This window comes from Galleria mellonella, unplaced genomic scaffold (assembly GCF_026898425.1).
Source record: "Galleria mellonella isolate WM207_F2 unplaced genomic scaffold, CSIRO_AGI_GalMel_v1 utg93, whole genome shotgun sequence".
Lineage (NCBI taxonomy): Eukaryota > Metazoa > Arthropoda > Insecta > Lepidoptera > Pyralidae > Galleria > Galleria mellonella.
The window spans coordinates 1,552,629-1,576,148 of NW_026442176.1; the positions used below are offsets into that span (position 1 = coordinate 1,552,629).

Below are 23,520 nucleotides of genomic sequence, written 5' to 3' on the forward strand. Positions count from 1 at the left end.
GTATATATACCATTTCTCTGTCTTCACTTCAATATAATAGGTAGACAGAGTGCCAGACAATCAAGTGCCAACCATTACACTAATTGGTTGTAATAACCTTCATCCACAATGATAAAGCCTTGGCCTTAGCCACTACTTACCTTATTGCTTCCTCTTTTAAGAGTGTTTTCCATGGCGTTGCGTTTTGCATTGAAAATTATCTACTTATCATATACTATTGTACATTTAACTGACTCATAACCACATAATATAGCACAAATTTTACGTAGAAAGAGAATACCAATTATTATAAAGTAGAATATTTAGATTATTAAATTTAGAAAGCTTGATTACCAAATGGTAGGAAGAATTGAGCAAGTCATAGATGCTGTATATTCATGCGAGGAAGTAAACTGTTTACTAGACGCTAGTCTCTTTCATTCACTAGCTCGTACAAGTGAAATTAAGGGGAAATGGATAGCTGCTTATATGTCAGAGCCTTCATCAAAGGTCTAGTTCGAGAAATCATCCCTATTTCTTAACAGACAGTATATACCACATTCAGTAGATTAAGGATAAAAAACTATAAATTTCTTATATATTAGTATTGGAATAATTGTATTGATAGTTCAAGTTTTAAATATTATAATAGTAATTCTTCCGAAATATTACACATATTTTTTATGTGTTCTAAATTCTCTTTTTAAAGGTTATGTCTTATTTATAAATATCAAGATGTATTAAAATATATCCCTTCCTGAACAGTTTTTCAGTACCCCCAAAATTTATTAATTTATATAAAGCGATTTTTAATTATATAATTTTCACTTATAGAGAAATTTAACATCATGTAATTATTATAAATGAGAAAGTTTATGAGAACGTATAGATCTTTCTTACTTTTTCATGCTGAAATGTCTGTTAAACAGATTTATATTAAATTTTGTATATATAGTATATACTTACTTAGCGCATATGATACTTTATATGCTGATTCACGCGGGCAAAGTCGCAGGATATAGCGAGTTTCAAATAATTCTGCTATTAACATTCAGTAAATTAAAATCTGTTGTTTTAATTAGTATGCCACTATGTATATTTATTACTGTATTTCAAGATCACGCAGTTGCCAGCCCTGAACCTGCATTTAATCCAACTATTAAAAAGACAACTAATATTGTGACAGTAAATAATATAAGTACAAATATTTATTTATTTATGTACACTTTATTGCACCATTTATAGAATAGTAAACACATTTAACTGTAATAAGAAATGATACAAAAGGCGGTCTTATCGCTAAGCAATCTCTTCCAGACAACCTTTGGGTAGAAAACATTGAGAAAACAAAGAAAAATAAAGGGTAGGTGGCGCACTATTATATTAGTACTAATTATATATAAACAAATATATACAAAGATATATACATATACATGCCATTCCTGAGGTATATACATATATATACATAAATTCAAATACATACATAAACATACACAAACTTAAAAGTACACATACAACGGAGAGAACACTGGAAGATGAAGATAGAACATGGGAAAAAATAGTTACTTAATAGAGAGAGATAATGGGCTTTAACAGAGGTTTTGAAACTAGCGAGAGATTCTATAATGTAAGTGTCCTCAGACGATCTGCCTGTACAGTAAAGGATACTTAATAAAATTATATGGAGTAGTTGGAAATTTGAGACGGAGATTATTGACATATAGTTTGGCCATTGGCCTCACTAAGAAACACAAATCGGTCTTTAAGATAATCAGGAACAATGGGGTTAAAAAGAATCGCGTAAAGGAGAGATAAACCAATTTGGGATATGTAAATTACGACGAAAACGGATAGGGAGCCACTTGAGTTGAGTACGAAATTGAGAAATGTGATCATACTTGCGAAGACCAAATATGAAGCGAATACATATTTTGAAGACGCTCAAGCTTGTTTAATTGCTCTTCAGTAAGGTCTAAATAACAGGAGTCGGCATAGTCAAGAATGGGCAGGAGTAAGGAGTGTGCAAGCGCAATTTTGGTGGTAACAGGAAGGAAATTGCGTAATCTATTCAAGGCGCTAGTAGCAGCAAAAATTTTTTTGCTAACCTCTGAAATTTGCGGAGACCACGATAAAGTACTGTCAACAGATAATGCCAAGATTTTTTATTTTTTTTTGTAATCTATTAGAACTCCATCAAAAATCAGAGGCGAGAGACTCTCCAAGGAAATTTTTGAAATAAGCCTGGGGCTACCTATAATGATGGCTTGTGTCTTTAAAGGGTTTACAACAAGACCATAAGATTTACTCCAGGCTGATATATGTGTAAGATCAGTGTTAACAGTAGATATTGCTAAAGCGATATCAGCGAGAGGGGCCAGAGAATAAATTTGGAGATCATCTGCATAAAGGTGGTAGGAAGACTATCTTTTAGAAGAGATAGTGCTAATAAATAAGGCAAAAAGAAGAGGAGATAAGACGCCACCCTGCGGTACGCCAGCAGACGTATGGCACCAAGAAGACAAAACGTCATCAATACGAATGCGCTGCTGACGTCCAAACAGGTAGCTACGAAACCCGTCAATTGCCACTGGAGATATGTTGAGAGAGGCCAACAATTCTAATAAAATATCAAAATCAACAGTATTAAAGGCGTTGCTAAAATCCAATAACGTTAGGACAGTTAATTGAGAATTCTCCATGCCACAAGCGGATATCGTCTGTGATTTTAATAAGAGCAGTCGTCGTACTATGACCAGGGCGGAAACCAGATTGAAAAGGATTTAAAAGATTATTTCTAGTTAAGTAAGAGTTAAGTTTTAGTTGGACAAGGCGTTCTAGGGCTTTGGATAGAAAGGGATTCTAGTACTGGGTTGGAAGTATGGAAATCGGACGATAATCTGAGAACGAGGAAGGAATTTTTATTTTAGGTAAAGGAATGATGAATGCTGTTTTCCACACTGAAGGAAAGATACCAGAGGATAGGGAATTGTTGAAAAGTAAGGTGATGGTAGGTAAAAGGATATCAAGGATAGGTAAGATCATATTACGACTAATGCTATCGGTGCCAACGGCATTTGATGATATAGAAAGCAAACTCCTCTCAACATCACAATCGGTCAATTGATCAAAGATAAAATCTTCTTTGATTTTTTTACAATCAGGGTAGACGTGGATGAAAGATAATTCAATGTCTTAGATTTTTCATTACTATCTATGACAGAAGAAGGAAACAAATGATTATTAAGATTTTTAATATCAAGATTAACGGATATTATCGTTACGATTTTTACCAACCCCTAATGACCTGAGAAATTTCCAAACTTTTGCTGGATCACCATTCTCTACAGATTTATGGATGTGGCGTCGTTGAGTCTCCCTACACATCCTATTGCAGAGATTCCTAGCACTGATGTAATCATCACGGTATCTGTCTGGAGCCGACTTAAATTTAGCTTTAGCAATATTTTTCTTTCTGTATTATGGACTTGATTTTATCTGTAAGCCAAGTTAAAAAGGTAAATGCTTAACCCTGACTGGCCGTATCGGAGCATGTTTATCATACAGTTCTAAAATCAATTTATTAAATAATTCCACTTGCTCAATAATGTTAGCTGCTGTGCCAATACTCAACCAATCACATTCCGCAGCATCTTGTCGTAATCGGTCAATGTCAATACCACTAAAATTGCGCTGCATAACGATTTTCCGTTTAACTTTGGGAGGACGAATTTTATATGACAAATAAAATAGGTTATGGAAAAGAATGCATCTGCAGTATATTGGCCGTGTTTGGCAACATGGTCAGGTGATGAGACTAAAATCAAATCAAGCAATGGAAGGGTTACAGTTAGGAAAGAAGTGGGTGGCTTGAAGGGGTAGGATCTCTAGATTGCAAGCATTGGCTAGAGACTTAAGACGATTCGCGCGCAGGTCATTTTTGTGAAGGCATGTATTAAAGTCTCCCATAATAATCGTGTGACTATAGGAAGGGATAAGGTTCTCTAACAGGTTTTCAAGGGATTAAAAATAATCAGTAGAGGAGGATGGACTATAGAAAACCTAGCAGAACGTTGGATTGGCCCATCCGCGAGGGTTGGAGTCTCTGAGGAAAAGGTATTCAGAAATACAGGAAGAATTAGTACTTAGAGAAGAGTTGATAATAGCAGAGGGGATATCAGAACGAAGATATATAGCAACACCACCACCAACCCTACCGGTGCGATCGCAAACACAACTGCTTTAAGTTGAAACCTGGTAAGGAGTAGGAGGTAGAAGGAAGACAGGGCTTTAGCCATGTCTACGAAATAAATATAGCATGGAGGGTATTTACATTGAAAGACGATATCAAATCTGGATAATGTGCAGGAATACTTTGTGACGTTTATGTGGACGGTATTAAAGAATATATTTTAGTGGAAGAAGAGAATGTAGTCTTTAATATTTCTTCTAAAGGAATAGGCAAACTAGTAGGAAACTTTCATCGCTAGAAGAAGAAGAAACTGATTATGATAATAATTCATCAGAATCGGAATCTAAAACCATGTATGTTTGTGTACAAAATAATACTAAAATATATATATATATATATAAATCGAAAACAAAAATATCTCTATACAAACAGATAAAACTTCAATGCATCTACCTGCCAGTAGTGGACTAATTGTAAAATAGAAAAATACAAAAATAATATCATTTGAATTGAACAAAGAGAGAGTCTGCACTAAAAAAAAAAAAACAATAATAATAACAACAAAATCGTAATTTATAAAACATTTGGTTTCGTTTTTAATGAACGTTCATTAAAACTTACAAATTTAATGGGCTTAAAATGCCTAACATCCAGAGCTGTAAAATATATCATTAAAAATATCTATACCTACATATACACACACAAACAAACACACACAGTAATATAATTTCCTTTATGAATTTTATTTACATTAAGAATTATATGTGGGTATCACATATCCATGTTAAGGAACATTAATAAAAATGCCAGTCTAATTTGTTATAACTAAGTACATATGAAACAAAGTTAGTTAATGAACAACGACACTTGTTATAAAATAAAAATATCATAATATAATGACAAATGTAGTTATTTTATTTGCATACCTATTCTAAGAAAACAATAATTAATAAAGCATTTACCTAAATATATATAATTTGAAAATAAAAAAGCGAATGTTACATACCCACAAAAATTAATATTAAAAAAAAAACCATCACACTAGTTCATACAAAACAGCTCACTTCTTCACAACACGTTTAGAACGCGAAGAACCTGCACCAGCCGAATCCGACGTCTTCAAGGCGACCGAGGTGTTTGTGGATATGGAAACAACGCCCCCAGCAGAAATCGGCAAAACGTTGATAAGCTGACTAACTTCGGCAATGGAATTGACTCGATGCCTCTTACCATCAGGACCAATGATGGCCCAATCACCACGACGCCATTTCGTGTCCAGCATTTCGTGACACCAAAGTGTTTCCGTGCTTTCATAAAGATGTCGTGCCTCGTTTTAGTCAGAAATTCAGACAGTGTAATGCCACTGTTTTTAAGTGCAGTCTTCGCAGACCATACACTATTTCTCACCTCTGTACGACGAAATTTGACCAGAATAGGCCGGAGTTTCCCTTGAGATAAGCCGCCCATTCGATGAGTACGGCTTATGTTATCTGGTGAAACGGGCACCTTAAGCCTCTCAGTGAGAATGCCGGAGACCATAATCGTCAAATTCATCATCGACACGGACTCCATGTAGCAATAAAATTTTGCGACGATTTGCATCTCTAGGCGATCCTGTTGCTGTGCAATAACATGAACCTGCTGTTGAAGGCTTATTAATGATTCCGTCATAAGAGTCTTGAATTTGCAAAATCCGAAGACAGTGTGCTCAAAGTGACTGGAGCAGTGCTGGCCTTATCTAGGATAAAAAACTATAAATTTCTTATAATGCTCTGAAAAGCCGCCATCCTTGTGTCAAAGTGCGCCATCAACTGTTCCAATGACTGCTGTACAGACTCCATAATAGAATAAGAATTTAACTAATTAAATAGTGAAATGGGAAAGGAGATAACACTATAGCAGGTAGATAACTACTGTACTTAAATTGTGAACATAAAATATAATTAAATTATGCAATATTTATAAATAAAAAATTTGTAAAAAATAAAAGCAAAAATCGTGACTTGTTAGTGTTTCACAGCTACCCGCGAAAAAAAAAAAAAAAAAAAAAAAAAAAAAAAATAAAAAAAAAAAAAAAAAAACTTTAAAAACATATGGGGTTACAGACTATAATGGTATCCATGGTGTTTTTCATTTTTATAATCACTGTCTATCATGAGAGTCATTGTGATCTATTCTAAATATTAAAAAATCTGAATATTATTATCATAGATTTTATGTTTTTATTGACTAATTAGCTTTTAAAATTTCAAATATTGTCTCGTTAAAATAATATTATACTAGTTAATATAAATAAATAAAAATATACATGATTCTCAAATATATATACAAATATGTGTATTTTTGCCCTGTACAAATTAGGTGGATAATTATTTTACTTAACAAAAATTATGTTTTTTTTATGCAACTTACAATGGCAAACAAGCTGACAGCCCACCTGATGGAAAATGGTAACCGTCGCCTATTGACATGAGCAGTACCATGGGCATAACAGATATACTGTATCGCCCATGATACTCCCCATGCGTTGCCATTCCTGAGGTCTCAGGTGTTAGTCCTCTGTAGCCTGTAAATTCACTGACATATCCCACGCTTCAAACCGAAACACAGCCATGCAAACACAACTATTTCACGGTAGAAACACGAATGGGACAGAGGTGCCGAAGCAAACGACACTTGTAAAATGTCTCCCTTTAGTAATAGAGATGTGATAACGGGATGGGATAATCTAATAGTCTTATACCTCTCTACTAATGTAATGTCTCTCAGTACTATCTGGGATGGAGAAAGACATAGGATACTTAATAATTAATTATATGTAGCTATTGCTTAAGAATCAAGAAAGGATTTTAAAAATATATCTTTACGTATTAGGACAAGAGAAATACGAAATTTTTTTTTTAATATGTTCAACATGAAAACTATGAGGCAAATTGTATTATTAATCATTTTATTAACCGACTTTAAAAAGAAGGAAAGTCTCAATTAGGTTATATTTTTTATGTTTGTTACCTCCTAACTCCATCAATTTTAAACCAATTTGGGAAATTCTTTTTTATATTCAGAATGGTCTCATAGAAATTTTATCAATACTGGTTCAGTAGATTAGTTTTTAAATTAAAATTACTGAAGTGCCACAAATGAAGTCTTTTTTCTTAATTATTTTGTTTTGCAATAAAAAGTCAATTTAGATATTTTCATACACGATGTTTGTATTCATTTAACAAATAAAATACGAAATTTAATGTCCATCGTCGATGGTCATAATGGTAGTGTCAGGCTCGTAGTCCCAGCTGACGGTGCGGGTGCGTATGATTTCCTTGTATACGAACGCAGACTTGCGCGGCGTGCGCGTGCGCTGGGGACTCTCGTAGTCTACCTCGTACAGCCCGAATCGTTCACTGAAATTTTTTTTAAATATTTTATTGCAGATAAAATATTTACTAAGTTTGTATTGGTTTGACATCAAAGTTGATTGCAATGCCGTCTCTAGCCCACACATGTTACTGCTGCTAAACATTTGGATTATTTGGATTATTGACGATTATTTTGTTCTGAATGTATAACACGTTCAGATGGAAGTTAAAATTACTATGTTCCATACATTTAGATATAACAATGATAACATATGGGGTTACAGACTATAATGGTATCCATGGTGTTTTTCATTTTTATAATCACTGTCTATCATGAGAGTCATTGTGATCTATTCTAAATATTAAAAAATCTGAATATTATTATCATAGATTTTATGTTTTTATTGACTAATTAGCTTTTACCCACGTCTTCGTCTGCGTGACCGGACTATTTTTACTAACTGGGACAAAAAGTCATATGGTATGGATAAAGATATAGTAAAACTATATCTTTTTCCATACCATATTGTAAATGTATACAAAACTTCATAATAATTAATTAAGCTATTAAAATACTATAAAGTAATAAACCAATAAACTCACTTTCTCATTTATAATATTAGTATGGATAGCTATTATCAGTGATAATGTACAGTACTCATCTCAACAGTACTTATCATTTCAAAAACTACGCCATATAGACATAGATTAAGGATTGTAATCTTTTTTTTCTGTCTATGTACAAAGATAAGAATCTGTCTCTAACGCAACAACAAAAACATAGTGGAATCTACTCGTACTGAATCTTGCAAAATTGTACTTAACGAAGACGACACAATGAAGCTTAGATTACCAATAATCGATAAATTATTTCACTTATTTTGCATCAGGTAGGCCGTCAGGCTGTTTGCCATTCTAAGTAATATAAAAAATTATCATCATAACAATATATTAAAACGTTGCCATTTGGATCGCCTTATTTAATTTTTTTTAATATCATGCTGGCTATAAATCTTTGCTTCGTTTTCTTGATCAAGGATTCTAGTACTGGGTTGGAATTATATCATGCAGAAGAAAAGGAGGCGATAAACATAGAATGTTTGATTGTAATGATTCTATGTGAGAGTAATAATAGGTATAGAAATTAAAAAAGTCCTTAGATTCTTACGTGTATCCTGCCATCCATTCAAAATTATCAATTAAACTCCAGGCTGCATATGCTCTAACATCACAGCCGATCTGCACGGCATCCAGTAGAGCATTCAAATACTGCCTATAGTAATAGATTCGGTCGTCATCGACCAAACCACTAAAAGTCGAGAACCCATTCTCGGTAATGAACACAGGAGGATTATTATAATCTTCTTTGATTTTTTTCAATAGTTTAAAGAAACCCCAAGGTGCAATCTGTAAAAATATAACAATACCTACGTTAAGAGAAAATTTTTAATTTAAATTGTGGCAAACTTTAAAAGTATTAAACTAAACAAATACATTTCTCTCCTTTCTCATTCATAATAGCACGGTACACTGCAATGATATTATCATTTCATAGAGTAAATATAAATAAAAGATAGAATAGACGGAAGGATTAACATTCTTTATTGCACTCAGGAATATATTATTCCTCCAGTTATCAGAAATAATATGAACAAAGGCGAACTTGTCTCTAAAAGAAAAAGTCTCTTTCTGTCAACCCAATACGGTAACATGGGAAGTCTTGAGTGGGCATCAGTAGTGCAATGATGACATTTATTAGATAATAACTTAGGAACCATTTTATTCTTATCAAATTCTATTCAAGTTGTGAATCGATATTTTATCATGAAATCAATGTTAAAAAGTTTTGTACAACGTACCTTTAACCATTGTGATACTCCACCTTGCCAGTAGCTAGGTTGGAACGTCACCACGTTTATGTCATCATAGAATGACGGAGAATCATTTACTTCGCTTACAGATTCATTTCTGTATACTAAGTTAGTCGAGTAATGGTTTAATCCGAAGAAATCAGAGCTTCCTCTTACATATGCTACTTCTTCAGGGGTAAACTCAGGCAATCTGGATCTGAGGAATCCTTGCGCTGCACTCTTGGCGGCAATTTTTTCTTTCATCACTGGTGGAAAATCGCCAGTCTCAGAAAATATTGGATGTGCATATTGTCCCCACTATACAATAAAATAATAAAATATTTTTATAAAAATATTGAACAATGTATATAGCATCACTTATATCTACGATAGTAATAATTTGTTTTGGTAGTATTGGCCAAAGCTTAATATCACCTATTAATTTGTTGGCGGACACAAATGTAGAATATAGAATAAAATATATTTACCTCAAACTGCCTAGTATCTTCAGCAGCCTCAGCGTCCTTTTCTGTCTCAGGTTCATACCAATAAGCACTTAAAGTAATTCCAATAGTGCCTCCATACGATGATCTGAATTCTTGGTCATATATGTGATAAGCTTTTGCATGTGCTAGAAGCAAATTTTTAGCACACATGTATTCTCCTATTCCTTTAATATTCAATCCAGGAGCTTTCGTGTTGAAACCATATCCTTGGTAACAAATTTCTCGTGGTTCATTAATAGTAATCCAGTACTTGACTCTATCGCCAAAAAGCTGAAATGCGGTGCGTGCATAATCTGCAAACCAGTCGACCACGTATGGATTGGCCCATCCGCCTAACTCTTGGAGTCTCTGTGGTAAATCCCAGTGGTACAACGTAACCATAGGCTCAATATTATATTGAAGCATCTCGTTAATTAATTTATTATAGTACGCCACTCCGGCCTCATTTATTTTGTTAGGGAAACTAGTGGGTAATATACGAGACCAAGATAAAGAAAACCTATAAAAGTCCAATCCTAGCTCTCTCATAATCTCCACGTCTCTTTCTACCTGATGGTAGGAATCATCAGCGATATCTCCATTAGAACAATCCGCAATTGCACAAGGATTTGTGTGAGTGAGATGATCCCATATATTTTCAGATTTTCCTAAAATAAGAATACAATGAAATATTCGTATTTTGAAACATTAAAATGGAAAATTGAAACAATATTATAAATATTATTATTATATTTCTAATAGGTTTATTGATAATTTGTAAGTACATACCATCTTCGTCCTAGGCTCCCTCGATTTGATAGGCTGCAGTGGCAGTGCCGAATAAGAAACCTTCTGGGAATGGTCTTCCACTGCGCTCCCCAGTGATTGTATTACTCTCAGAGAGCGTAACATGTTTAGTTATTAATACTAGGAATCTAAAAAATATATCAGTGTTACTATTTCTTCACCGAATACCAATAATCAATATCAAACAAAAAGAGCACATTACTCACAGTAAATACGGGTTTCGACGCATTTTGCTAAAATATTGTTTTTAAAATGATATTTTTTCTTTTTATCTGCCTTTTATATATAATAGTGTGATCGGATATTATCGATACAACCAGAGAAATCTAACTACGATACTACTTAACCTAATCTAATCTGATTTCAGTTAAAACAGTAATGGTATATTATTATATAAATCTATGGATTTGTACAAGTGTTTTTTTCACCAACTTCATAAATGGCAACAGTTTATATCAGCAATAGAAAAATGTAATTTTTAGACTCTGATGATCTCTATAGTATTATAACCTAAAAATTATCTTTATCCTCCTATCAGTCGCTAACTATCCACTGCTGAATATAGGCCTGCTCCTTGTGGGGTTTTACCCAGTAATTGCCATGCTTGGAAGGCGATTTGCCAACTGCAGTTAAGCTTTAGTGACGTTTTAAGACGCTACTGCCTATCCTTTGACCATTAAATTCCCTTAGTCGTCTCTTACAACCCCTGTGGGAAAGGGTGGCTTATTCTGTACTTACTACTAGCTACTACTATTACTAACATACGAGTAGAATAAGGAATACTCTATTCTATACTAGAAGGCTCATTTTAAGTATCTCTTTTAATTTTCTAGCAAACAAAATAAAAATATTCTGTTACTAAACCAAATTTCAAATTAATAATTGCTATATATACTAGCAATAATAGTTGCTGAGATATTAACACTATGATAAGTGTACAGAGAGAGTCTAAATATTCAGAAGAAAGCCAATTTTTTCACTATTATGTATTTAACATATTATATTAACATAATTATAGTACTTACCATAAAAAAGATGATTTGTATACACTGAATTAGTAAAACTTGGAACTTTCTATACATAATACTATAGATTGCGGTAATTTGACTAACACCGTATGTAGGATTACCAACTGTTTTTCATGGAGGTTAATAATTCTGAAATCAATTCAAAACATAGGCTTTTTTAAATGATAAAGAAATATTATACTGTGATTAGTAATATATAAGTATTATGCATACAAAACCATAGTATAACTAATAACTTTTAAAATACTTGTAGTCTAGTATTATTTAATTTCTTAAATTTGTTTACTTTATTTCATACTGTATAATTATGTTACAGCAAATGCTGTGAATACCTTTAAAAGGCATGTGCAATCATATTGTTTTATATTTAATGTTATATGTGTTATAATGCATAATGCTGTTGGTGTTCCTTTAAATAAATAAATAAAGACATAATAGTATAGATATAACTGAATATTGTGACTTAAGATTTTCAAAGTCATTAGTTAAGATCAGCAACACGCGAGTGATATAGTAAGCCTACAGGATTTTCTTGCCACCAGATAAACGTGTGATTATCATTCGTGTTATAAAGTACAAAAATACTAGATATATAATTTAATAGACACAGTTGTCAATCCTAACCGTAAGAGGCATAGGAAGAGGGTGTTGTAAGCTGCATGTCACTTGCTTGATATCGGTGAACCGATAGTCAACATAGAAAACATATAGATAGATAGATAGATAGATAATTTATTTGCATAACTTACAGCACACAAACAAAAGACACAAAAGCAATGTGAAAAAAGACAAAAAAAATACATGTACAAAAGATTAAAAAAAAAAAAAATAAAACCAAAAACAAAATCAGAATGCATAATAAATTTTTTTTTCTTCATGCGTGTGCCACAGTAATGCAAAATGGCCACAACTCAGCTTTTTGCTTTGCCCTAAAAAGAGCAAAACACTGATATTCTGTTGTGGCCAAAAGTGAGCCGCGAAATACCACTAAAAAAAAATAATAAAAAAGAAAGAAATATAGATCAAATACATAGTGTGCGTTCGTTATACTCGCTATTTAGAAGAAGGGTAGTCAGAAGTTAATTTCTATCAGTTTCAAGCACTCAAAACAAAATGAATACCCAAATTATACAAATACAACTAGTTACATAAAAGCATATTAAAGAGGCAACAGCAGGCATGCCCATCGCCAGACAGCGATCCCTCCCAGACAACCCAAGGATGGAGAGAATTAAATTGTGTCTGTTAAAGGTGTGACAGAAAAGTAATAAGACTAAAATATGAGAGAAAAAATGGGTAAGAATCAATTTAAACACAGTATAAACAATATAAATAAAATAGACTTACATATAATCATAATAATAATTAAATCCTTATAATATACTAAAAAGATAAACGCAAATAAATAATACATATGTGTATATGAGTATGCATATATTGGTGTATTAAGTACTACAACGGAGAAGAATAAAAATGTACTGTACAAAGGGAGACAGCTTCCGCCACCGATTTTTGTTTTTCTAATAGCATTTCTTTAATATTTTTCCTAAACGTATGTAAAGATGTCATTATTCTGAGGGGCGGTGGGATATTATTCCAACATTTCGTGGCCTGATAGCGAAAGCTGCCGGTAAATGCCACAGTTTTATGACATTGAAGTGACAGTGGTGGTCGCACTGATCTAGAATGATACCTATCATAAACATATCCTTGAGTTGTGACAGCGTGTTGATAAGTACTTTTATAAAAACTGTAATTCTAGATCAAATTTAATAACGAGTCATTAAGGCCCCAAAAGATAACAAATTAAGGAACATTTATAATTTTATGAAGGAATAAATATAGGCATTTTCACAAAATAATCGACCTCAATATATTTAATATGGTATTACTCTTAAAGTAAAACCTTTAAAATGAAAAATAACCATAACAATCTCTCAAGAAGTCTCAAAGATATAGGTGTATATAATATTATATATATATATATATATATATATATATATATATATATATATATATACTTTGTATGCAACCTATAATGACATACAAGCTGACGGCCCAACTGATGGAAAGTGGTAACCGTCGCTAACAGATACGAATAAGTACGCTGTAATTTCACTGCCATATCCTACTCTTAAAATCGAAACACAGCCATGCAAACACAACTGTTTCACGATAGAATGGGGTCTTAAGTATTTCTAAAAACATATGAAAATATACGTTAAACATTTTTTACCTTTTTTAAGTCGATTAAATTATATATAAAACTTTAAAATAAAAACACGACATTTTTTTTTCAAATATATATGTATATTAATGTCCTTCGTCAATAGTCATAACATTTGTATCGGGTTCATAGTTCCAGTCCAGAGTTCGTGTACGTAGAATCTCCTTGTATACGAAGGCGGATTTGCGCGGAGTGCGCGTGCGTTCCGGACTATCGTAGTCCACTTCGTACAGCCCGAAACGTTCACTGAAAAACATATATAATTTGAGAAATATTGTTTGGTAGATATATGTAATATACATTTATATATTCTATATAATAAGGATTCCATTAATATAAGAAATTTATAATTCCTTATCTGCTAATTATTGATGATATCGATTGTAGCGTAGTCACGGGATAACTATGAAAGGGTTACAATCTGACCCTATGAAAGTTCAAACATAATCATTATGCCAGCAACATGTGATCTCAATTCAAGATAGATTATTATCTACCTTGAATATCATATAAATCTTCTGTCTTTATTCATTAAAAAATAAAATAATTTTCTAGTTCTGTAAAAGTTTTTAAAATTAATTTTATTTGTGTCATACAGACAATATATACAAAGTTAGATGAAAAATAAATAGTTAAAATAGAAGTGTATAAAAATATAATATAACATACGTGTATCCTTGCATCCATTCGAAGTTGTCCATAATACTCCAAGCAGTGTAAGCTCGAACATTACATCCTTCATCTATAGCATCTAACATTGCATCCAAGTATTGCCTGTAATACGATATACGCCTGTCATCATCCAAACCGACGCCAGTTGAAAACCTGTTCTCTGTTATATAGACAGGAGGGTTGTTGTAATCTTCTTTTATTTGTTTTAAAAGTTCATAGAAACCCCATGGCACCACCTGTGGATGGAGTTACGAAAATATTAACCTGCATTTCTTACCATCTTATACGATTTTTAAAATAATTTATTAATAAAATGTTTCACACAATGTAATGAAACTTAAAAATGTTGGAGAATATACAGTGGAAACTGATATAGGCAAGTACTTTTGAAGTCAATCGTAATTCTTAAGCCTATAGATTATAAGTTTCCTAGTTATAAAAACATTCAATTTTACTTTTTGAATTACCTTCAGCCAACTTGAAGCGGAATCTTCCCATTCACTTAGTATAAATCCGCCGATTCCCAAGTCGTCATAAAAAGATGGAGACTCCCCTGGTTGAACAGATTCATTTCTGTAAACGTAACTCGATGTATAATGATTCAATCCGAAGAAATCGGATGATCCCCGCACATAATTTACTTCATCTGGACTGAATTCAGGCAAGCGAGATCTAAAAAAGCCCTGTTCTGCACTTTTAGCTGCTATTCTCTCTTTCATAACTGGAGGGAAGTCACCAGTTTCTGAAAATATTGGATAGGCATATTGACCCCACTGAAAAAGACAAAAATAATTATTACAATAATCTTTGATTATTATCTGAATAATGTTATTTAAAATGTACTCCGCGTTACCTCAAATAAGCTGGAATCTTTAGCAGCAATGATGTCCTCCTCGCTGTCGGATGCTGGCGCTGAGTATCCAGCGCTTATTGTGATGCCGACTATTCCATCTTGTTTGGCCCTGAATTCCTGATCATAGATATGGTAGGCCCTTGCGTGTGCCACTAACAAATTTTTTGCACACATATATTCAGCTACTCCTTGTATGTTCAGTCTAGGTGCCATTGTATCCGAGCCGTAGCCATTATAACAAATTTCCCGTGGCTCGTTTATTGTTATCCAATATTTAACTCTGTCTCCGAAAAGCTCAAACGCAATACGAGCGTAGTCACCGTACCAATCCACTATCTGAGGATTTGTCCATCCTCCTAGTTCCTGAAGCTTCTGCGGCAAATCCCAATGATACAGAGTCACCATTGGCTCAATATTATATTTCAGCATCTCATTAATTAAATTATTGTAGTATGTCACGCCCGCCTCATTTATTTTGTTAGGAAAGCTAGTGGGTAAAATCCTAGTCCATGAGAGAGAAAATCTATAAAAATCTATTCCTAATTCTCTCATAATTTGTATGTCCCTTTTGTACAGATTGTAAGAATCATCAGCGATATCTCCATTTGAACAGTCTCTTATGGCGCATGGTTCCGTATGAGTTAGATGGTCCCAAATATTTTCACTTTTTCCTGCGAAAAAAAATCTTTTAACATTGTTATTTCTTCTTCTCATCGTGCCTATCCAAAAAGTAAAGGATTTGCGTTTAAAAGTAATTTATTATTTTGTATCCTATTTATTTATTGCATACGAAAATAAAAATAAAATAGTGATTCGTATTTACCGTCTGCATCCCAGGCTCCTTCAATCTGATAAGAGGCTGTAGCTGTGCCAAACAAAAATCCTGTTGGAAATCTTCTTACATCTTGTCGAGTATTATTTGTTTTGCATTCACATAATGTAATGCAAGATATTAACACAGAGCTGCAAATATTTAAATTTAGAATTGTATGTACTAGAACTGTCTACAAATATAATCTGGATAATCTACATTAAAGTAATAAAGATTGTATGTATTTTAAATAAGTACCTGCTTTGCTTAATTTGCTTTATATCCTTAATATTATTTTAGTATTTTTATATAATAGATAATTGTTACAGTGTAGTATTTAAATAAATCTAAGACTAAACTAAGAAATATAAAAACCAAATTATACACAATTGGGTATAAGACATAAAGAAAAAATAAATTAAAACTTACACTAATACCTGTTTTCTAAAGAATAACATCAACATCTCTATGTGTGGGCAATGCTGGTAGTAATGGAATTTCTTTTATTGATTATATATATGTGATGCTACAGTGCTGGATTCGGGCGTTTAAATAGGTACGCGACACTTATCAAAAGTTGCTTGTATATGTAAAACGAAATAAAAAATAACACATTGACGACCGTTATCGCTGATGGGATTCAGAGGCATTTGTCGATTTTTACTATTGATACCATAGACTGATGAACGTAACATTTTCAATAAAAGAAAAAGAAAAATATATATATATATATATATATATATATATATATATATATATATATATATATATATATATATATCGTATCGCGGCCTCATATATATTTGTTTTTTATTCTTTCTCTGAGTAATGACAGTTCTTAGGATGTTAAGAAAATAAATAGAAATACAGCTTACAACATACAACTTATTATAGTATGACAATGTTTAAAGTGTTTAGATGTTTGTTAATCAATTATGCGCAAATAGCTAATTGGATTTGAGTGAAATTTGTTAGATAGACCATATTATTACACAGAATATTTTTAATTATATCACGTGGGCAATGCCTTAAAAAATTGGTAAAGATTATATAGCTAGACAGATAACTGAAAATTAAACATAAGCTGGTAAAAATTAATAAACCAATTGTCAGAACATGACGATGTGGTTAATAAATTAATGTCACAGATCCTTGTTTTATATTGGTAATAAAAAAATCACCTTTTTAATAAAATTTTCTAAAAATATTTGTGAATCCGTTTCTGTATTTGTCTCTTCTTTGTATCTATATTTATGATCCTATTTATCTCTGTTATCAAGACAATGCTATGAAATGTGTTTAGATGTTATGAACTGTATCAGTTTATTTTATCATATGTCTATAATAATAATAATGTTTTATCACGATAGTTAAATGCAACACCCTGATGGTAAGATGATCTTCGCTATTAGGGCAATAGTGAAGGTCACCTTAATATTTTGGAGGTTGGTTGATTCAGCAGTCTTCATTTTTCAAGAGGTATTTAGTGGTAATCTTTTACGAAACGCATACATAAGTTGGATAATAGTGGCTATTTTACCAATTGGTATAATTAATGTCCTACTGTTTGATATGGATATTTCCAAGGATTTAACCTACGATTCTCATATTGAAAAGGCAGCGTATGGGGTTTTAGTTCGAGGCTTTTTCGCTTGTATTAATGTATATTGTTTTTTTTTACATTTAATCGCTTATTACAACGTCCTGGAAAGGAACAGCTATTAAATACTAACTATTCAGATGTATTGAAATAATAACTTTCGTGAGTCGTATTGTATTGTAATTATTTATATGGTCTATACTAACCTTACTTACCTTAACTTCGGGGTTGCCCGACCAGTTTCTCGGAAGTAGCCTCGCTAGGTGTAATGTAAGATACGCTATTTATAAGTATACTAGCTTTAACCGCGACTTTGCCCGTCTCATTACCGGGATATGTTTACTGACCGGGATAAAAAATAGCTTGTATACCAAATTTTATAGTGATCGGTTAAGTCGTTAAGATGTTATAAGGTAATAAACTCACTTTTACATTTATAATATTGGTAAGGATAACTGTTACATCTCTCCAATTATTTTGCGCGAATCAGGATAAAAATCATCAAATATGTAGGTATATTAATTATTTATTAAGGTATAGGTAACAGTAGCTATTTGTCGTTAGACAACATGACTGCATTTTATTGTATTTTTGTAAATTTTTCATCGAAAACAAGTATCAAATTTTTCTCATTTTAGGAACAGGTTGTTAGTAATGAGGATTAGCTGCAAGTCGGTATCTAAGCATTCTTATCTGGAAATCATCGTCGTTAATTTCTGATGAATTCGTCACGATGGCTGACTTCATCGTTATCTATAAATATACATTATAGCGCAATCTCATAATTTTTATTTAATTAATTTATTTAATTTCATTCATTACTACATTCACATGTAAGTTATTAGTATTATATTTAATTTGTATCTGTGTATTTGTTTAAAAAAAAAGAAGATAGCGGTTATAAGATAGTTTAATAATACTCGTAAGTACCTTGACTTGCAAATTCGATCATAACTGCATTTTATAGCCTTGTAAAGAATATAATGTAAAAGTCACTTTATCAATGTAAATTAACATAATTAGTATATTTGTCAAACACGATTCTTGTATGCATGATGAACATTTTTGTTATAAAACGATGATATTTTGTATTAAAGATATCATCGTCAGCATATCAGCTATTAAGCATCCATTGCTGAACGTAGACCTCCCCCATAATGGAGATTGTTGCTAGTAGTTTCCACGCTTGGCAAGCGGTTTTTTTTTTATAACATAGTAGTTTAGGATTTATCATGATATATGAGTTTGAGCAATTGCTTTGAAGTATTGTGATTAAAATTCTTAGTGCTCTTTAAATTGCTCTTCAATATTCTCAACGATACACTGTAAACGCAACTGTACCTGATCATACTGCTCATACAACGACTCAATTTTACCCGTACACAATTGTAATTCTCTAGCATCCGAAAGACTTAACGGTTCATCAGTTAGTGCATGTAAATAGTTAATATGGTAAATGCAGTTAAACGCCTTTTAAAATTACCACGTTTCTTAATTAATTCCTTTTCTTCGACCACTCTGGGATTCGCGTGTTGTCGACCTGGAATTTATTTAAATAAAAATAAATTAATAAATGTAATAAACCGGGCATACAATAAATCCTTACCTAATACATTGGTCTAATGAGCAAATAATATTCAGTCAATTAAATAGTTTTATAATACAATATGTTATATTTAGAGTATAGGTGAATGTGTGAATGTGAATGTGAAAGGGACTCCATTTTCCGCACTTAGCCTCTCATTTGGGTCATTGTGCGTATGAGTCGTGGCTAGTGCAGCCAACCTAGCTCCGTCCAGAAGCGCAGAAGCTTCCTGGGTTCTTCACAGGCCTCACGGAGCGACCTCACCGTTCCGAGGATTTCTAAACGTTGATGGGCCACAGCCTCACATTCCAGGATTACGTGAGCTGCCGTTTCTTCGGCGTTGAAACAGCCTCGACATAGAGGGCTGTCTGTGGCTCCTATTGTGTATAGATGTTTGTTTAATGGACAATGACCCGTTATTGTCCCTATCATTGTTTTGAGGTTTTTTCTGTCTAGATGTAATAAACGTTTTGATAGTCGTTGATTCAACATAGGTACAGCCAATTTTGATTGTCTGCAATCAGTAGCCTGTATCCATCTTTGGTTTTGTATGTCAGAGGATCTTTGACGAATCCACATTCGAAATTGTGAGAATGGAAGAGGAAGGAGTGGATACGGGCCAATTGTAATTCTCTAGCATCCGAAAGACTTAACGGTTCATCAGTTAGTGCATGTAAATAGTTAATATGGTAAATGCAGTTAAACGCCTTTTAAAATTACCACGTTTCTTAATTAATTCCTTTTCTTCGACCACTCTGGGATTCGCGTGTTGTCGACCTGGAATTTATTTAAATAAAAATAAATTAATAAATGTAATAAACCGGGCATACAATAAATCCTTACCTAATACATTGGTCTAATGAGCAAATAATATTCAGTCAATTAAATAGTTTTATAATACAATATGTTATATTTAGAGTATAGGTACAGATGTTAATATACTTGATACGTGACTATAATTTATCCATTTAAGTTTATTAATAGAATAATACAGACACTAAATAAATTACTAATATGCTAAATATGTATATTATAATCGTATAGAATCGTATAAAATTTTACTATAATCGAACAATAGAATCAGATACAATAGAAAAATATATCTACCTACACATCATCTACCTACATAGCACCAGAGGGAGACTTTGTACAAAAGTCGAGTGCTTGGGTACCTCTGTCCCATTTGTGTTTCAACCGTGAAGCAGCCGTGTTTGCATGGCTGTGTTTCGGTTTGAAAGATGGGATATGGCGTGAATTTACTGGGTACAGAGGAATAACACTTGAGTCCTCAGGAATGGCAACGCATGGGGGGTATCATGGGCGAAACGGTATACTCTGTTATGTCCATGGTACTACTCATGTCTATAGGCGACGGTTACCACTTTCCATCAGGTGGGCCGTATGCTTGTTTGCCATTCTAAGTTGTATAAAAAAAAACATACTAATTTTACGTGAATAACTATTACAATTTACACTATAATTATTCATTTAATAGTCCAAACAATGTAGCATTAATGCTTACTATACTTAAGTATTATTTGGATTTAATTACAGCAAAACTTAAGTAAAAATAAAAATTATTCACACTACAATAGGTAGAAACTAAAATAAAATATAAGTAAAATGAACAGTACAGATAAATAGTGTAATTATTTTTTATCAACCAAGTTAAAAATCTTTTATTTACGCTAAATATTGATAAATAGCCTGTCGAGTGCTGGGTTCTATTTAAATATTAATAAATAAAGACTTAATACCACTAAAAATTACACTCAATTCATCCACTGTAGGTAGACACTATCTCGAATTTAATAAAATTACTCTTTATTCTTCTATTTATATTCAATTATATTCCATAAAATAATAGCTAATCCTTATCAGTTTTGCATCCGGCTTCGATCTAGGACCATGTTGTATAAAAAAGAAATGTTTAGGATTTATCACGATATATTTTTGGAAATAATCAAATTAAAGACGTAGACAAATTTGTATGACTTTTATAACGGATAACCAACGATAGAATAGAGAACATAAACCGATTTATTTTTGATGCTTTCTTGACTAACAAAAAAGAATCAGGCGCTTAAACAATAGGGAGCAATCGAGCATGCGGCTCACCTGATGGTAAGTGACTACCGCCACCTATGATCACCCACAATACCAGACGCATTGCAGGTGTGTTGCTGGCCGTTTAAAAGGGAATATGCTCTTTACTTGAAGGTTATTATATCGTAGCGGTTCGACAATACTGCTGCTGGAAGCTAATTCCAAAGAGCGGTTGTTTTAACCGCAGTTTGGCTTTGGCGATGTTTTAAGGAGAACTCTGCTGCATATCCCTTAATCAATAAGTTCCGTTAGTCTCCTCATTCTATGGCGGGGTCACACGGCAAATATAGTTTTTTTTTTTTATACAACTTAGAATGGCAAACAAGCTGACGGCCCACCTGATGGAAAGTGGTAATCGCCTCGCCTATAGACATGAACAGTACCATGGACATAACAGAGTATACTGTTTTGCCCATGCGTTGCCATTCCTGAGGACTCAGCTATTATTCCTCTGTTTAATAAATATATTTATTAAATAAATAAAAAATATAGTTACACTCTAGGAACAATATATATACAAACTATAGATGTATTATGTATTTGTATATACGTATATAAAAAATATCACCGAATTTCTTTTTAAAGAAGCCTCTTATAATTTGTTCGAAAATGCATTCGAGTAAAGAAAGAATAAGTAAATTGATACGACGTAATAATGTGTCCTATATGTAGTTCCGAACTAAGTAGAGTGTGTTTATGGTCATTAGACGACTGATTAATCGGGTAAGCAGGAGGAAGGGATTGTTAGTAATGCAGAATACCAGTCAAATTACTAGCAATATATCCAGTCAGGTCGATCTTCACGTGGTCCCCCCTGGAAACCATCGTGCTGAATTCCAGATCCATTCATTACGAAGACCTAACTGACCTGCTTTTTCATTCTCACCTATTATCCTTCACTGGTTCCCCACCAGCGTATATTGTAAGCGCAAGCGAGGATACTATTCCATTATCATTCATTAAAAAAGGTGTTAGGTGTTGTGGGTGACCATGGGCGGCGGTAGTCACTTACCATCAGGTGAGCCGCATGCTAGTTTGCCCCCTGTGTTGTAAAAAAAAAAAAAAAAAACAACGAGTTAGCAGTCTAAGTAGGTTTATTTCAAGATTACCTCATATTTATGTTACAGTCCAAAGAACTCTCTTTCAACATTCGTTGTGATTCTACAAGGGTAAATTGAAATGTTCGCGGCCTCATATAGACATGATTACAATATTTATTTCTGTCTACCTTCATTATACTCAGTACCTCTTTAGTTGTCATTTAGTTTGTCATTGAATCGAAACAAACAATCACAAGAATGCAGGAGACCAGGCTCACCGCTTCCGAAGAAAGCTAACGTGATTTTGTCTGTAAGCAAGGTGGATGGTATCAGTATTCTGAGATTGATTAATGATTTCGTTTGCGGTGGTATAAAGTTGCCTACATACGAAGAAATCTATAAGTTTATATCATCTCTCGAAATAAAAGCCATGGCTGCACATCTACGCTTCACGTGGGTAATACGCAAACGTGCAAGGAATCCCAAACACGCTGCACCCCTCCCCATACGTGCGCCAATAACACCAATAGAAGCCACACTTGTACGTACCGGTTATAAATAATTAATGATCAAATACTCAACTCTCTAAAATATAAATTGACGACCTTCGTAATAGCGTTTTATCAAAATACTTCAAATTCCATTGGTTAAGGATTTAGTCCTCACACAATAGAAACGTTTGTATGCATGACTGTTTGTATTATTCTAATACTGTTTACATAAAAATGTTATATATTACTATCAGTTGACTATTACCTATTACACAAGCTCTACTAATTTAGTATCTAGACAGAAAACTATATTTACACAAAGAATATTTTTAAGTTTATGAATTTATGTAAACTACCCCATAGCATAAGATTATAAAATTAATAATTAAACGCATGAGTAGATTTAGATTAACTTTTAGCTTTCATTATTATCAATCAATA

At 32.9% G+C, this 23,520-nt stretch overlaps 2 protein-coding genes across 3 annotated transcripts in view; one reads left to right on the forward strand and one right to left on the reverse strand.

Annotated features, from left to right (window-relative positions):
* The window catches only part of LOC113519330 (probable G-protein coupled receptor 179), a 78,524-nt gene that overhangs the window by 31,029 nt on the left and 23,975 nt on the right, over window positions 1-23,520 (forward strand). The gene's annotated exons all lie outside the window — the stretch shown is intronic.
* Window positions 7,355-16,830, reverse strand: LOC113516843 (lactase/phlorizin hydrolase-like). The gene is given in 11 exon segments (XM_052902559.1): window positions 7,355-7,569; window positions 8,693-8,931; window positions 9,384-9,692; window positions 9,863-10,527; window positions 10,649-10,794; window positions 14,012-14,167; window positions 14,591-14,829; window positions 15,061-15,366; window positions 15,447-16,117; window positions 16,270-16,409; window positions 16,687-16,830. Coding segments are annotated over 11 exon segments (3,066 nt in total). The 5' UTR covers window positions 16,722-16,830; the 3' UTR covers window positions 7,355-7,409.